The sequence below is a fragment of the Colletotrichum scovillei genome (assembly GCF_011075155.1).
Source record: "Colletotrichum scovillei strain TJNH1 chromosome Unknown Contig00009, whole genome shotgun sequence".
NCBI lineage: Eukaryota > Fungi > Ascomycota > Sordariomycetes > Glomerellales > Glomerellaceae > Colletotrichum > Colletotrichum scovillei.
Window position 1 is genome coordinate 3,510,241 of NW_023336267.1, and position 15,614 is coordinate 3,525,854.

At 54.1% G+C, this 15,614-nt stretch overlaps 4 protein-coding genes across 4 annotated transcripts; 1 reads left to right on the forward strand and 3 right to left on the reverse strand.

Annotated features, from left to right (window-relative positions):
* Window positions 1–1,118: 1,118 nt before the first annotated feature.
* HER10_EVM0000663 (serine/threonine-protein kinase nrc-2) lies at window positions 1,119–4,280 on the forward strand. Its single transcript, XM_035470434.1, has 4 exons — window positions 1,119–2,354; window positions 2,415–2,714; window positions 2,772–3,150; window positions 3,203–4,280. The coding sequence occupies exons 1-4, from the start codon at window positions 1,532–1,534 to the stop codon at window positions 3,588–3,590; spliced, it is 1,890 nt and encodes a 629-aa protein (XP_035328783.1). The 5' UTR covers window positions 1,119–1,531; the 3' UTR covers window positions 3,591–4,280.
* A 184-nt stretch (window positions 4,281–4,464) lies between these two features.
* On the reverse strand, window positions 4,465–6,890 carry HER10_EVM0008723 (protein phosphatase 2C). The gene is made up of 3 exons (XM_035478233.1): window positions 6,027–6,890; window positions 4,969–5,973; window positions 4,465–4,904 (listed from the first exon to the last, which is right to left on the reverse strand). Exons 1-3 carry the CDS (start codon window positions 6,695–6,697, stop codon window positions 4,787–4,789), a joined length of 1,794 nt encoding a protein of 597 aa, XP_035329768.1. The 5' UTR covers window positions 6,698–6,890; the 3' UTR covers window positions 4,465–4,786.
* An 833-nt stretch (window positions 6,891–7,723) lies between these two features.
* On the reverse strand, window positions 7,724–11,380 carry HER10_EVM0007641 (polymerase; the record flags this gene model as incomplete). The annotated part of the gene is made up of 1 exon (XM_035477191.1): window positions 7,724–11,380. The coding sequence occupies one exon, from the start codon at window positions 11,378–11,380 to the stop codon at window positions 7,724–7,726; it is 3,657 nt and encodes a 1,218-aa protein (XP_035329636.1).
* Window positions 11,381–13,123: 1,743 nt separating this feature from the next.
* HER10_EVM0008037 (cysteine protease) lies at window positions 13,124–14,944 on the reverse strand (the record flags this gene model as incomplete). The annotated part of the gene is made up of 2 exons (XM_035477574.1): window positions 13,124–14,325; window positions 14,377–14,944. The coding sequence occupies 2 exons, from the start codon at window positions 14,942–14,944 to the stop codon at window positions 13,124–13,126; spliced, it is 1,770 nt and encodes a 589-aa protein (XP_035329684.1).
* Between the last annotated feature and the right edge of the window lie 670 nt (window positions 14,945–15,614).

Below are 15,614 nucleotides of genomic sequence, written 5' to 3' on the forward strand. Positions count from 1 at the left end.
CAGAAGGTAAATGCATCAACGGTTGGGAAGAGGGCACTTGAGATAGAGTTGACGAGTGATATACCGGTACGCTCTCTGGTTTTGAAGGTGGTGTGGACAGACGGGACAGGACGCCTACCTTATGCATAGAAGAATCGAGATAGGTACCTCGAGTGACTTGCAAAGCCAATGATCCAATGGGATAACGTTAGGTGGTGAATGGGGGAATTTGCGAGGCGTGGAAAATCGTCGGGGAAAAGAGCACCAATCGCCGGATCAAATGCCCTTTTGTCAGCAAAGCCATCCCAATTCCCATTTTGCAAGCAGCCTGCCAGCCTGCTCGGACCTGGACCTGACAAGCACGCAAGCCTGGACTGAACAGAAAGAACAGAGAGGCACAGAGGGAACTCTAGACCAGCATTGAGAGAGGTCTTGACCAACGCTGGAACCTAGAGGAACCTAGGCCCAAGCCGGGCCCGCCTGAAGCGGAACATCCCTGCCAAAAAGCCGTCCCATTCTGATCCGTTGGTGGATGTCTTGTATCATTGGATCCTCTCCCCCCCTGGCCATGCCACACAGTAGGTAAGGCAAGGCGATGAAAAGTCACCTGGTAGACTGCCTCTTTACCCCCCGAAGGCGCGCGTTTCCTGCTGTGCTGCCGCTCTTTCGCGTGGGCTGCTACTGGGGCTAGGGATCCCCTGTGCCTCGCGGTGCACTGCCCGAGAGCCACTGGACAGTGGGCACAGGTCTCGTCCATCTTTATCCGCCGTAAAGAGGAGAGAGTGTGTGACTAGAGCCCAGGTGGGCGGCGGCGGCGGCGACAGAAAGAGCGAGACCCCAGTGAGCTCCCCAAATGGGGATCGAGAGTGCTGTGAACTGTGAGAGGAATGAACAGATAGCCGTACCTAAGGTAGTGTACTTCGTAGTTCTCGGGTGACGAGCCAAGACCAGGACCTCGACCTGGACCACGGCCACGGTCATCGACCAACGAGCGGGGGGGTTGATGGATGGTCCATGGCCCATGGGAAGTTGAGGTGTGGAAGCCGAAGCGTGAAGCCCGTCCGGAAAGACGCCTAAGCCCACCTCATATTACTAACTCGCTTTCGACTCTCTCCTCCCCGTCCACCGCTCGCCTACCGCCTATTCTATCCGTCCTTGCCTACCACCACCACCTACCGCCAACCATCCCGTTCTGTCACCTACCTACCTACCAGCCAGCCAACACCTATCTTTCTCTCCCGGCCTTGCTTGCTGCACCTCCTCCTCGTCGTCCTCCACCACCACCCGACCCTACCTTACCTTTTCGACGCTACTTACACTCCGCATCCAGTCCCACGTTCCTCCCACCTACCTCACCCTCACCCTCACCTTAACCTACCTACTCACCTCCGACCTACCTCCCTACCTACCTGCATACTATTGTCGCCGCTCTTCTTCCGCTCCATCTCCTCTCCGCACTTCCGAACATCGTCGGTCCTCTTCGCTTCTCTCCCGTAACTGTCCCGTCAGCCATGGCATCGGTCGCTTGATTGCGCACCCCCGAAATTCCGATATGCCTGCCAGCCGAACCCACCAGAATGGCGCTGCCCAGTTCAACCAGAAGCTGAAGAACCTCTTCCGCATCAACCTCAACAGCGGCGCCGACCGTGACAGAGAAAAGTCCTCCGCTGCTCACGTCCACTCCTCACAAGACGCCGCCGCCGCCCGCCCAGAAATCCGGAGCAAGTTTGGTAGCAGCTTTTTCAAGGGCACCGTCGGCCGATTGAGGACAAACACCACCGCCAGCGAAGGCAACCCCCTCGACGAGGCCCTCAGCCCGACCGCGCACGCGAATCCCTACTTTGCACACCAGGGCCAGCCGGGCCTTCGCCATCATAACCACGAATCAGTACCTCCTAGCCCTCCCGATACCCCAAATTTCAAGATCCAAGGTCCTGACGGCGGCCCCGAACAGCAGACGACGAGCGCCGGACGTGAGGAATTGGCAAGGAAACTTAGGAGAGTCGCCAGTGCCCCCAATGCCCAGGGCTTGTTCTCCAAAGGCAAGGGCAGCGCTGAGCGTCCCGCCACCGCCGAGCTGAGCAAGGACCCGTTGGTTCTCGACAAGGACTCGGGCACCCTCGAGATGGTTGACCCGTCCAAGGCGTCCGCTCCTAGCCTGGGCGTCCCCGACAAGGACGTCCTCGGCAACCTCCCACCCCCGAATCGTACGAGTCTCGCATTCCGGAGGACCTACAGCTCCAATTCCATCAAGGTCCGCGATGTTGAGGTCGGCCCGCAAAGTTTCGACAAGATCAAGTTGATTGGCAAGGGAGACGTCGGCAAGGTCTACCTTGTCCGCGAGAAGAAGAGCAGTCGTCTCTATGCCATGAAAGGTAATGTTCAATCCAAGATATCAGGTAGCCAAACCCTGACATGTTGCTGACTCGCTGTAGTATTGAGCAAGAAGGAGATGATCAAGCGGAACAAGATTAAACGCGCCCTTGCCGAGCAAGAAATTCTAGCTACGAGTAACCACCCCTTCATTGTTACGCTGTACCATTCATTCCAATCGGAGGATTATCTGTATCTGTGCATGGAATATTGCAGTGGTGGAGAGTTCTTCAGGGCCCTACAGACGCGCCCCGGCAAGTGTATTCCTGAAGACGATGCGCGATTCTACGCCGCCGAGGTCACCGCGGCCTTGGAGTATCTGCATTTGATGGGCTTCATTTATCGCGACTTGAAGCCAGAGAGTGAGTTCGACGAGAGCCCTTTCGCGCTTACCAATCGGTTGCTGACATACTACGCAGACATCTTACTCCACCAGTCGGGCCACATCATGCTTTCGGACTTTGACTTGTCGAAGCAGTCCGATCTCGGTGGAAAGCCCACAATGGTCATTGGCAAGACAGGTACCAGCACCACCTCCTTGCACATCGACACTCGGTCCTGCATTGCCAATTTCCGCACCAACTCGTTCGTCGGAACAGAGGAGTACATTGCACCAGAGGTCATTAAGGGTAGCGGCCACACTAGTGCCGTGGACTGGTGGACCCTCGGCATCTTGATTTACGAGATGCTTTACGGAACCACCCCCTTCAAGGGTAAGAACCGAAATGCGACTTTTGCCAATATCTTGAGGGAAGATATTCCCTTCCCCGACCACGCTGGGGCACCTCAATTATCCAAGTAAGCTCGCAATGACGCAATGAAAATACAAGTGGAACTGACAAGAGTGTAGCCTTTGCAAATCCCTGATTCGTAAACTTTTGATCAAAGACGAAAACCGGAGATTAGGTGCCAAGGCCGGTGCTTCGGATATCAAGGCTCATCCGTTCTTCAAAACGACTCAGTGGGCGTTGATTCGACACATGAAGCCTCCCATTGTGCCTGTTACTGGACGCGGCATCGATACTGTCAACTTCCGCAATGTCAAGGAAAGTGAGAGCATTGACTTGAGCGGATCCAACCCGCTACAAGCAAACCTCAAGGGAGTTCCTCTGGATAGTGGCATGACGACCCCCGGTGGTGAAGTCGTCGATCCTTTCGAAGAGTTCAACAGTGTCACGCTGCACCATGACGGAGACGACGACCATCACTCGCAACAGAGCGGACAAAATCACTCGTAGTCCGCTTTGTCACTGCATCCAGGGCAGTGACAGTGGCTGGAGGGCTTCGTTTACAGGAGCGAGGCTAATTGAATTAGTCACGCTCATGGGTGGGATCGAGCAAGAGATCGGATAAACCCCGAGAGAGTGTAAGAGCTAGGTGCTTTTCGATCGAGGGGACCTATAGCCACGGACTATCATTTACAAGCGACGAGATTGAAGAGAGATGAGAACTCACGAGAGGCGAGCGGAGGAAAGAGAAAAACGACCACAGCCTTTTGAGTCGAGGAATCAACAAACAGGGCTGGGAAACCACGAAACCATGCTACAAAGGCCCTTACGGTTTCCCCCTTCTCGAGGACTTTCCACGGATTTCTCACGAAAATATTTCAGCCTGCAGCATAGGGTCTCTGTGCCTTCATCATTAGGAGTTTCCTGTTATTCATCATCCATTTCCCCCGTTTTGGAGGAAAAGTCCTCCATTTGGCGTTTATCGAGTTTGGGAAACTGGGTTTTTCTTTTCTTTTCAAAGAGACGAGAGAACAGAAGCGAGAGAAAGAGAAAGGCAAGACAAGCGAGTGAGGATTGAGAAAGCGGAAGCGAGGTGGGTTGTTGAGTGAAAAAGAAAAGGAAAGAAAAGAGAAAACTTCCACGGGGAGGGACATTTTCTTTTTCTTGGTTTTCTGTAAACCCTTGCCATCATTAACCACGAATGAAACGTAAAAAAGCTCGAGAAATCATACAACTTTGCGTGCCGTGAACGTGACATCCGTAAGGCAGACGAATGGGGGATTGGCTAGGCATTCAATCTCATCGGAAACTCGTTCTGGCGAGGTTATATAATCGGGCTCGACTTCACAATCAGTTGTTGAACAAGGGGCAGGTCTCAGAAACGTGGCCAAGCAAATCTCATTGGAAAACACTAGACTTGACTCTATCGCTAAACAAACATTGATTTCTCTGAACAGATAGATGCCTCGATCGGGACGACATCGTGTGAACTGTCTTTCGCTTCCCAGGAACAGCACCTCTTCTTGCGCCGAATGGGCGGCAATGTCTCGTCGTACCCACCCAACCTCCACGATTCTTCTTCTTCTCTTACGCTGCCAGCGAGGTTTTGGAAAAGCTAATTCATACAGACAAGATACAAACACGTGCGCTCATGTTGATGTCCCGTAATATGGTCGTTGCGGAGACACGTTCAACAAAGACGCACTCTAAAGCTTCGCCTTGACGGCTTGCTGCTTCGATGGGGCCGTTGCCTCCTCGTTGAGGTTGACCGAGCCCGTCTTCTCACCGTTTCCGAAGAAAATGACTTGCACCGTCAAGTCGTCCCTGTTTCGGATTGGTCAGTCTTTCTGATTCATGTGCTCTACCTCGAACTCGCAGCCTGACTCACCTGTAGCGTCTCGAGAAGGGGGAGGGCAGAGTCAGCAGAGCGGAGACCTGCTCTTCATTCTTGCCACCAAGGGCGTTACGGACCAAGTGCGTGGCCACGTTCTTGTCCTTGACGACGAACCGTTCGGGGGCGTCGGGAGAAATTCCCCACTGCTGTAGGCGGATAGGCGTCTTCTGGCCATCGACGCTCTTGTCGCTCGCTTGCTCGACGGGGAGACTAGACTTCTTGGATCCGAAGAGCTTGGACCAGGTAGAATCGAACTGCGAGCCAGAACCGCTGGCCTGAGTCTCGATCCACTTGCCGACAAGACCAACGACCTCCTCGTTGGTAAGCATCTCCCACAAGCCGTCGGTAGCCATAACGACAAAGTCGCCATTCTCAGGCTCAATCTTTGTGGTTGTGACGACAGGCTCGGCAGTGACGTACGGGGGCGTCTTGAGGAGAGGGGAAGCGGATCGGGCAAAGAAGGATTCACGAAGTCTGTTGGTGATCTCGCGGCTCCACTTGTAGCTAGCATCGCCGAATGCGCGGGTCGGTTCCAAACCGCCAAGGACTCGGCCGTTATGAACGACTCGGTCCTCGCCAGGGTGGAGCTTGCGCAAGCGAGCTGCCTCATCGGGGTTGCCTCCTGTTTGGTCGACCGAGAGAGCGGTAGCTGTCCACTTGCCAGACGCAGATCGACGACCGAGAACTGCTCGTGAGTCGCCTGTGCAGGCAACTCGCAAAAGCTTGGATCTGCTGTCGTAGAAAGACAACAGGGCGCAGGAACCAGACAGGGCGGGTGCCAGCAGCTCTGCAGCCATAGTCTTCGAGCCGGCTTTGAGGACTCTCTCGACGCTCTGGTTGACAATCTCGTCATCCAGACGAGTGAAACCAAGCTTGATGGCGGTATCGATAGCATCAGCCGCAGGGGACAGGTCAGCGGATGACTGGTAGGTCTGGTTGAGCTCGTTGGCAACGGAGGCAATCAAAGTCTGGCGCAGCTTTGCCGAGGTTGTCCAGCCACTGTTCAGTTGGTTAGCATTCATCAAAAATAACGCTACCGTAGCTTTACTTACGCATGGCCGTCAAATACGCCCCAGAACATCCAGTCGTTGCTCTTGCCGGCAGCACCCGCGGCCTGGTTCGGCACCTCAACTATCTTCTCGGCATGGTCGTCTTCAATAGGGTCGTTGCTAGGAAGCTGGACAAGGTCGTAACGCAGTACGCCCTGTCCTCTGTTGACAAGGAAGGACTGCTCCGTCTTGCGCAGCTTCTCGGTAGCTTGTTCCGGGGTCAGCATCTCGATAACCTTACGGCCGTCGTCGCTAGTCGTCTTAGATATAGGCCCCTCTCCAACAAATGTACCGGTATGCAGCTGATCAGCGCCTACGACGAGAACAGAACGGGTCGGGGCAGCATCGCCGCCGGCATTGGATGCGGTGGTGAAGCTCCTCGTCAAGCTCGATGCCTTATCGAGACCGGTTCCGTTGTAGGAGTACCAGGCGCCGTAGCCGACGAGGGTGGACACAAGGGCGACGGAGAAGCGGCGGATGTACATGGAGGACTTTAGCGGCTGGACGGCATGCTCGGGGTGGTGTTGGTACGAGGAGGAGGATCGCAGGCCGTGGCGGGTAGCGTAGGACGAGGAGAGGTTATGGTCCAAGAGACCTCGTCGGCTGTTGCGTGCGAAACTACGAGCCGTACATCGGTAAGTTGTCCGTAAGGCCCTCACTGCTGCGCGATGCATTTGGGGCAGCGAGATGAGAATGAAAGGCGGTTGGACTGGAAGGCGATCCGAGTCCAATAAGGAGTGTAGAGAGAGCGTCGTGGGAGGGTTTGAGGAAGTGAGCTACCGGCGGGCTGCCAAGACGTCGTGTCGTGCCTCAGGCCGCAGGCGGGCGTAGTCGAGTCTGGGGAAGCTGTACGTAGGTGCAGTTGAGTGCAGCACTGTGGACCTTGGTATCCCGTGTTCGTCAGGTACCTTGTGCCGCCTATCCTTGGCCCGCGAACAGTGGTGGTGGTTGCTAACTATAGCAACGTCAGAGGCATTAGTTAATATTGGCATACAGGTTTACTCGCGCCTACCACGAGATCAAAGACGCCAAATGTGTCGTCGGATGTTTCAGGGATTCGTTTGTCAGTCGAGTGAGAATTCTTTGCGTTGCGTGTGACAAACAAAGTCAACCAAGGGAGTACGATACTTCACCTGTCTTGGGTTGAGCCTTGAGGTAGTGGTGGTAGGTACGTATTACTACCTTAGCTTCTGGCCGAGTGTTATCTTATCCGCAAAACCCCACTCAACTTTAAGGTAAGGTAAGGTCAGTGGAGGTGAGGTAAGTGGAGGTGAGGTATCCGCAGCTGCAATCCTCACGGAGTACCTTAAGGTGGCTCAGGGAGCTTGGTTCACCATCCTCAACTCTTTCTTTACCTCGTGCATGCATTATATTCGCCCGGCATTTAAAGCCGATGTGCTGGGCTGCCGAAGCGTGCTAGCGTGTGAAGTTTTACTTTTGACGCCAGTTGCAGAAGATGTTCAGTAAAGGTCATGGCATGTGGGTTACAATCACCTGAGTGTCTCTGAAAGAAAGAAGTATTAAACTGCCTCGCTATGGACCATGCCGCCATTCCCATGTCCCTTGACTCCTATGCCCGCTTCTTTCGAAGCCCTTAGCCCCCACCTCAAGTAGCCTCCATAAAAACGCCTTATCATGAGCAAGCACACCTTGCTGGAGAAGTTATCAACTCTGTCCATCGACCCTGCTTGCCCTGTCCTTCACATCGCATTGGCCGTCAAGTGTAGGTCTGAAGGCACCTGCCAGCCATGGGCCATGGCAGAGCGTCTGTACGCATCAATGGCCTCGCCGACGCCATAGTCGGGTCCTCCTCCAGTCATTTGGCCTGTTCCCTGGTACTCAAGTCTTGCTGGAAACGGCTCGAGATTGCACAGAGCCAAGCGAACCTGGAGTAGAACACTCTCCATACTGCTCGCAACAGACCAACCGCTGTTCGTCAGAAGCTCCATGCACATGGCACCGCCAGCCGTGACATGACCACCACCTCTGCGCGAAAATGGTAAGAAACGGGGGCGAACGACCCGGACGAAGGGGGGCGAGTGAGGGAACTGGCGACCAAATCGGAGCTCGAGGACGATGCTCTCAACGCCTGCTCGCTCCATATCCTGCGCAAGAGGCAAAGACTTTTCGAAGCTGTGCAGCTCAACGATCCACTGGAACATGTTTGTAATGTTGCTAAAGTCGATGAACCAGCCGAGCTGATGAAGAGGTGTTGTAGCCTGCACCTTCTGTAACTTGCCAAGCTCTTTGCCGAGGACCTTTCGCCCCGCATCCGAAGCCCAGCTCGGCGCCGGCAGCTGAGGCAGTGTCGTTACGTCAAGTGTGCCTGGCGTGAAAGAGGTCTTGTCTGGATCAGTCTCTGGTTCGGCATCAAGGACGACTGTACCGGTGTCTTTGTCGTCGTTCTCTGTCTCCTTTTGGAGGTCCATGATCTTGTCAAAGTCATCTGGCTGGTCGTCGCCCGAATCATCCGTGAGGACGATCGGCTGAGACCACGAGGACCCTGGGACCACGGATTTCTGGCGCCACTTTGGCAGTGCTGCGGCTGGGATCTCCAACGCGGTATTGTCAATCCCCACCGGTTGCCACTTGGGATCTTGTAAGATGTACTCCGGCTTCGTCTCTGGCTCTTCTTCGTGCTTCACTGATTGGTTGCGCTGAATAATGAGGTAGCGGCACTGGATCCAATCAACCTCGTCGACAACATAGTACGGATGAACGGATTTGAATCTTTCCGGACGGTTGATAATTTCGCAAAGACTCATAGCGGCGTACAGCTTGAGTTCCGAACCCGCCCATGATGTCTCGTTGCCCTGCTTCATGCAGTAGCCCAAGCTTGTTGCGAAATCGCGGGCGAAGTACACTCCATGACCATAGGCACGGCCATGGAGCACTACTTTGAAGTCCAAACCAGTCCGGATGATGCTGTGCCAATTTCCGAGCGGGCTCCCGTGCCACGCAAACATCGTTGGGTATTTTTGACTCGCCTCCTTCTCAAGCTCTTTCTTGAACCGATTCTCTTTCTCAGGAAATCCTTGGGCAAAGCGGAATTGCATCCAATCGTCACCCAATCCGACGAAGCGTTCCTTCTGTCGAGCCTCAGTCGCTTGAATCCCGCCAATGTCAAGGTCAACCGGCTGGTCAATCTGTACAATGAGCGAGCGGTTGGAAGCCATAATCCATCGAAGCAAAGCCACAGCCGACTTGGATATCATCTTGTACTTAGATAGAGACCAGCCTTGGTGGCTAAGAAGGAAGTCCCGTAGGTATCTGATGGGAGGGATCGTCTGCACGAGAATCAATAACGCCTCCCTCCGATGGGCTTCGCTCAGACTGTCGAGATCATGGTCGTAGAGATACAGCTCAGCATCGCCCTCCTCGTCATCGATGTGTTCTTCGTGATAGACGTGTGTTGTCTCAGAAGGCGGTTGAAGGTACTGAGGGCGCGGTTGAACAACTGTACTATGGTACGTTACTTTGTCGGTTGATATGAGACGATCGAACTCAAACGCTTTGCCACAATCGTTGCCGCTGTCGTCATGGATCGTGTTGACTGAGGTGATGCGGCAATGGTGCATGTTTAGATCTTTCCCATCGCGGCGCGAAACACGTTTGGCCAGAATGACCATGTCTCCTGGTCGCAACCTCTCCAGTTTCTCGGAAGCGCGCACGTTGAACTTTCCAGCAGAAATTCGGGCCCAGACTAGAATTCCGGAATCCTGTACTATCTGGGGCTGGATCGGGGCCTGGATCGGGGCCTGAATCGGGACCGGCATCATTGTTGCCTGAAATCTGTTCATTCCGGACGTGAAATCTCTTGGTGTGACATGGCTCGGGACGGGGACTTTGATAGACAGACCTCGCGGCCATTCTCGAATTCGGCCACTTTTCAGAGCAGCAGCGCAGAAGCTGATCAACAGGTCGACGACATAGGGACGAGCGATGATGTCGTGCTCAGTACTGGGACCCAGACCTAAAGCCATATACTGGAAGAGACAGAGAGGATCGTTGCAGACGTACGGCTTGAGAGCAGTAAATCCAGGTTCAGTTTTGCGATGGCAGACGAGGCAGTACTGCGTGCTTTTCACAAAGTAGCGCAGAGCGAACTGCATCGCAATCAGAGGCAAGCTGAGTTCTTCGCGCGGCGATGGGCCTGCATCCCGGGGATTTTGTCGTACGTAGTCCTTGTTGAGCGATGTGAGAGCTGACGTCGAGACTTGAGCCTCTTCTTCAACCGAGCTGTCGGCCGTTTGGCTTCGCTTCGAATCGGGACTGCTCTGCGTGGAGCTGTCGACACGTAGGTGCCCTTCTTTGGTCATCTCCTCCATCATGTCCTTTGCGCGGTCCCAGGAGACACCACAGTCCAATCGAGTCTTCAGCAGGTTAAGAAACTCCTTATTCAGGAAAATATCCAGCGAGTCCGAAATGGGCATCGGGCAAAACGCCGCCTCGCGAGAGGTCTCACTCGGCAGGCCGTCTTTCTCTGAGCTCTTCTTGGCAGTGTCGAGATTCTTTTGGAATGGAATGAGTGCTGAGTGAAGGGTGGGCTTGAAAGAGGCGCATTTTCCCAAACGAAACTGCATAGATTCTGAATGACCTGGTGGAAGCTTCGTAAAGGTTTCCACACAAGGATAACCTGCATCGTACTTGAATAGCAATACGATGTAATCTGAAGCGCTAACTTCCCAGGCCTCTAGTGTGTCCTCGCTAATCCCCAGGTGTTCGACTAGAAGGGAAAGTGCGAAGATGCAACTTTCCTCATGTGTGGCAGCGTCGCCCAACAGAGAGATCTTGAAACCGACGTCTTTGGCTTTCTGAAGATCGTCGATTAGGCGGCTAGGGAACTTGGCTGAATGGCTGGGTACTTGCGGAGCAGCATCACCGCCAAAATCAATGCCGAAGTCAATATCGTCATATTCGTAGTCCTCGTCGTCGTACTCTTCTTCGTCCTCGTCTTCGTGATTGCCGCAATGTTCGTCGTCGTCAATATCTGTCATTTCCACATCCGAGCCTTCGTCAATGTTCGCCGAGTTGAGGGTTGAGCTCAGCTTCTTTGAGATCATTACCAGCGTTTTGAGTATGGTTCTGCCCTGACTGAGGTTGGGGATATCGTCAAGGACCTTGGAAACCGCACTCGGGACAGATTCCTCTTTGGTATATGCCACAAAGCCAAGGCCATGCGGGTAATCGTCCACGTTCAGGGCAGTAAAGCAAACGGTGAGAGGAGATGGCAGAGCATCATGAGAAAGAACGAAGGTGAGTTCGCCATCATCATCTCCTTTCCGAAGACCCGAGATATGCTCAACTTGCTCGCGGGATGCCTGAGCCAGATCGGCATTGAATTTGTGGCGTGTCATGGTGAAGAGTAGTGGAGTAGCAATGTGAACAAGCTAAAGCGATATTCAGAAGTCGAGTTGTGCCGCTTCGATACAAAAAGTAACCAGTAGCGGCTGCCTTCTCTGGGAAGAATGTTAGCCAAGCAATGAATGTACAGCAGGTATGGGGAAAGTGTATGGAAGAAGTAAATGAATAAAATGGTACGGGAACTCGCTTGGCTTTAAACGACCTGGAGAGGTACAAAAGCGACTCTGGATGGAGTATCTCCTGGAGCTTCACACCAAAGAATAGCCAGTGAAAGAAATAGATAGAAGTGCTCACAGGCCGATGAGTCCCATGTTGAGTGCCATCAATCGAGAAATTGAGACAATATGCTAGGCTTTGGACGTAGCCTCGAGGAATGTGTAGGATGCTTCGAGGTAAGGTAGGGTAAGGCAGAGTGGGAGGTGGTGAGAAGGAAAGGTGAGGGAAGGGTAAGGTAGGTAGGTAGGCAGGCAGGCAGATGGGTGGACGGGACGATAGTGGAGAGCAACCCAGGCAGGCAGGCGCAAAGAGGGAGGAAGGTGGCAGTGACTGACTACCTACCTGCCGCTTGAGAAAGATGATGGAAAAAATCGAACCAGATGGCAACTACATCAAATTTCAAAGTGTTGCGTTTGGGGATGGGCTAGGGGTCACAAAACGTGGAGATCGGAGCAATGGTGATAGAAGTTGGGCTTAGTGCTATCCAATACCTCTAGGATTACGGCAGGATGAAAGGGGCATACCTAGCAACAATGAAAACGTGGGTTGTACATAACTAAACAGACTGTTGGCTGAGGCATCCGCCAGCCTGGGTAGAAACGGATCTACGATTCACCTGCAGTGACATTCATGGATGGCATAGAAGTGGACCAAGGCAATCACGGTGCGGCCCCCAATCTAGGCCATTCTTTTCCGTGCTAGGCCGCAAATTGTCGAATGTGACGCCCAAAGACAAAGCACCATTATGTTCCAACTTGTTGGTTGAGATCGTTGGGGTCTACAAGTTGCCTTTAGTACCCTGTAGGCTGTCGCCTGCTGCCTACCCCCTTGCTACCAACCAACAGTCTGCAACGCTGTACCAACCGCCGTATTCCTGTTCTAGCAAGATGATTGGGCATTTTCAGCAGATGCAATCTCTCCTTGAATTCTCAACTGTATGGTCTTTCCCAGGTTGCTCAGGGTCGAGAGGGAGTCGAAAGCTCCCCACAGGTATTTAATGAGGACTCCATACTTCCGGAGCAGAAAGACCGGCTTTTCTTATCAGACGTTGCATCCGGACACGGCCCCACGCCGGCCTCATCTAGCGGGGTTCGGGCGGTCCCGCGCAGCGACCCTATTTATGCGATGCCCCTTTACAGATATCAAGATGCCAATAGTTGCTAATCTGCCCCCGGGTAGAAAGATGACTTTGAAGAGACTACAGCTGTATGTGCAGTGTCGAAATACAGGCGTCTTTTGATATTTAGTAAAAAACACAGGCTTACATTGTTCTTCAGCTGCGCGCCCTAATAGGCGTCAGTTGCCTGCCCTCCTTAATGTTTGGCAAAAAAAGTATGGGACAAACAGAACGGAGAACCAAATAGAACAAAATTTAGCCCATTCTAGACACTTTAAGTAGTTAAGGTAGTGAACAAGTCATATTGGACGCAACCAAATACCGTCGTACAATCAAATCAAAGGTAGACTTTTCCATTGACCAGACCGAGGTTATCATTATCGTAACTACTACACCACACACTTCAAATCGTCTTCATCTGAAGCCTCTCTGACCCATACGGACTAATCTGCACCGGCTTGCCGCCCGTCCACCGATAATACCCAACAACCTTCTTCACCGCGCCGCCCCAACCGAGCTGCCTCCTCCGCCACGCCTTGGTGTTCGACCCGTCCCGGCCCTGCTGCACGACCATGGTAGGGTTCACCGCCGAGTCGGCCATGACCTCGACGTCTCCGCCACCGGGCTCCGCCATGTCCATGTACATCTCCGTCGCCTGCCGGCGCCATCTCGACTGCGGGGGCATCGACATGAGAGATATCCCGTTGGTGGCGGCGGCGGCGGTGTGTGTTTTGCTGGAGGGGAAGAAGGACTCGACCGTCCCCGCGGCAGCTACTTCGAAATACACCTCTAGACAGCGCAGCTGGTCTAGGTAGATGATGAGGAGACACAGGATGGCGGCGCCGATGGAGGAGACCCAAAAGACCCAGAACCGCGGCGCGTTGGGAGAGTACTCGTCGTTCATGGAGAGGATGGCGGAGACTACCGTGAAGGGGAGGAGTATGCCTCCTAAGTACGTTACGCGGTCGAGGGCGCGCTGGTTCGCTTCTTTGCCGCTGTCTGCGGCCATGGCATCCGGGTACGGCTGGTTGTTGGTGCCTTGCATGGGCATATTGACATCCCGCGTCTGGAGGACCGCCGTCGTCGGCTGCGTCCGGGGCCACGCGGTCTGCGGCCTCGGCGTCGAACCGAGCTTCGAGATGGCGACGCGGCGCTGGAGTCGCTCCAGGAGAGACCGCCAGTCCGGGTACCGTATGCCGCCGCCGCCGCCCAGGAGCGGCTGGCGCATGTGGTCCTGCGCAAGCTCGAGGTTCTGCTCGAGGGACTCTGTCGCCTGCCAGTAGAGTCCCCCGTCCTGAAGGGATCCAGGCTGGGAGCACGAGGGGAGGGTCTCGAAAAAGTCGAGCCACTTATCGTGGACCGCCTCGCAGAGGATCTCGGGAAGGGTTTGCCTCGTGACGTTGGAGTGACGAAAGGTGCGGAGGAGGCTGTCTTCGAGGCCTGGGAGCTCATCGCCTTCGGCTATGAGAACGTTCCAGACTGAGGTGCCATCCATTTGGGACTCGTCTATTTTACTTTGCCATGAGCGGGTGACGGAGAGTGGTCTCCGCGCCTTTTGAACCTGTGATGAGGGGTCGTTCCAGATGGGACGGTCTAGGAATAGGACTAAAGGCATAAGTCAGCATATGAATCCATCAGGACCCATTGAGAACTTACCATCAGCTTTGCTGCTCATCCATAATGATGCCTGGCAGAACATGACTGCCTGCCCATCCCTCGACATCATATGAAAGGGCGCCTCGTCCATCACATCCACCAGATCAGATTGTCTCGCCGACGGCTTGTACCCAGGATCCGGGCCATAGTTCCCCCTCGTAGTCTTAACCAGCTCCGGATACGCAAACGAAACAAAACTCGAGCCCTCGTCGTTCCTAGACGGCCGATGCCGCCGCCTCCCCGCATGCGCTTCGAGAAACCCAGAGTTCACGCCCAGGGAATCCCGCAGCACCTGGACCAGATCCAGCGGCAGGCCCTGAACGATGGTGAGCCGCCTCCGGCCCACGGCTTCCCTCAAGAGGTCTTCGGCGTGGTTCAGGAGGCGCTGCTTGCACTTGTCCGTCTCCCAGTCGAGGACGTAGGCGGAGGAGCTCGACTCGGGGAACTTGCTCATCAAGGACGATCGCCGGACGAGGAGCGCGGGCGTGTTGGAGCGTTTTGTGTGGAGTTCGGCCGAGTCGCTGGCCGTGAGAGGCGGCGACTGCTCGAATGTCTTTGATCCGACCATTGCTTCCCTATTCAGTTTTGGTTTGATGTAAGCCACTTTTTTGACCGTTTCGCGCTGCCGGCTGGGTGCTATGTTGTGAAAATCTCCTCTTTTTTTCGACGAGAACCATCTCGAACGACGCCAGAAAAGAAAGATCACCCTCGACTTATTAAAGAAGTGAGATTGAAGCCATGGCTGGCATTTTGGTGCCATTGTTGGTTCATCAAGTGACCTGAGCTAGAGCATCTGGATTTAGAGCTTCCCCACCCCCTAAGCTCTCTCACCTGTGCTCTAGTCCCGTCTTAGTCCGACTTTGGGTCCAAAGTGAGATGTAGTTTTGGTGGTGTCGGCCGGCCATGGCAGCTTGGTGGCTGACTGTCGCGAAATGACGGGGACGAGATTCGCGTGCTCTAGTCTAGTCCTGAAACCATCCGGGGCAGATGTCGATGAGTAGTAGGCTTGCCACGTCAAGCCATCCCTTTTACTTGAAGGATGCGAACAATGTGTGGTTTGGGACGTGCTCATGATCAGGTTCGGCACACAGCACGCTTGGTAGAATTGGCACCGACGATAAATGCTCTTCATAATTGCGAAAGTTAGAGAAAATTGGTGTTGGTTGTATGTTCATAGAGGTAGGCGGCGATGGTGGTAACTCAAAGTCATCTCTCATTGCCAGCTCATAGAGAACCTC

Bases quoted from the DNA above. Each gene is read 5' to 3' on its own strand.
- HER10_EVM0008723 (XM_035478233.1), bottom strand. From the start codon at position 6,697: ATGCATCGCGCAGCAGTGAGGGCCTTACGGACAACTTACCGATGTACG. The intron at 5,974-6,026 runs GTAAGTAAAGCT...CCAACTGAACAG, and splicing joins GGCGTATTTGACGGCCATGC to TGGCTGGACAACCTCGGCAA. The intron at 4,905-4,968 runs GTGAGTCAGGCT...AATCCGAAACAG, and splicing joins CCCTTCTCGAGACGCTACAG to GGACGACTTGACGGTGCAAG.
- HER10_EVM0000663 (XM_035470434.1), top strand. From the start codon at position 1,532: ATGCCTGCCAGCCGAACCCACCAGAATGGCGCTGCCCAGTTCAACCAG. The intron at 2,355-2,414 runs GTAATGTTCAAT...GACTCGCTGTAG, and splicing joins TCGTCTCTATGCCATGAAAG to TATTGAGCAAGAAGGAGATG. The intron at 3,151-3,202 runs GTAAGCTCGCAA...ACAAGAGTGTAG, and splicing joins GGGGCACCTCAATTATCCAA to CCTTTGCAAATCCCTGATTC.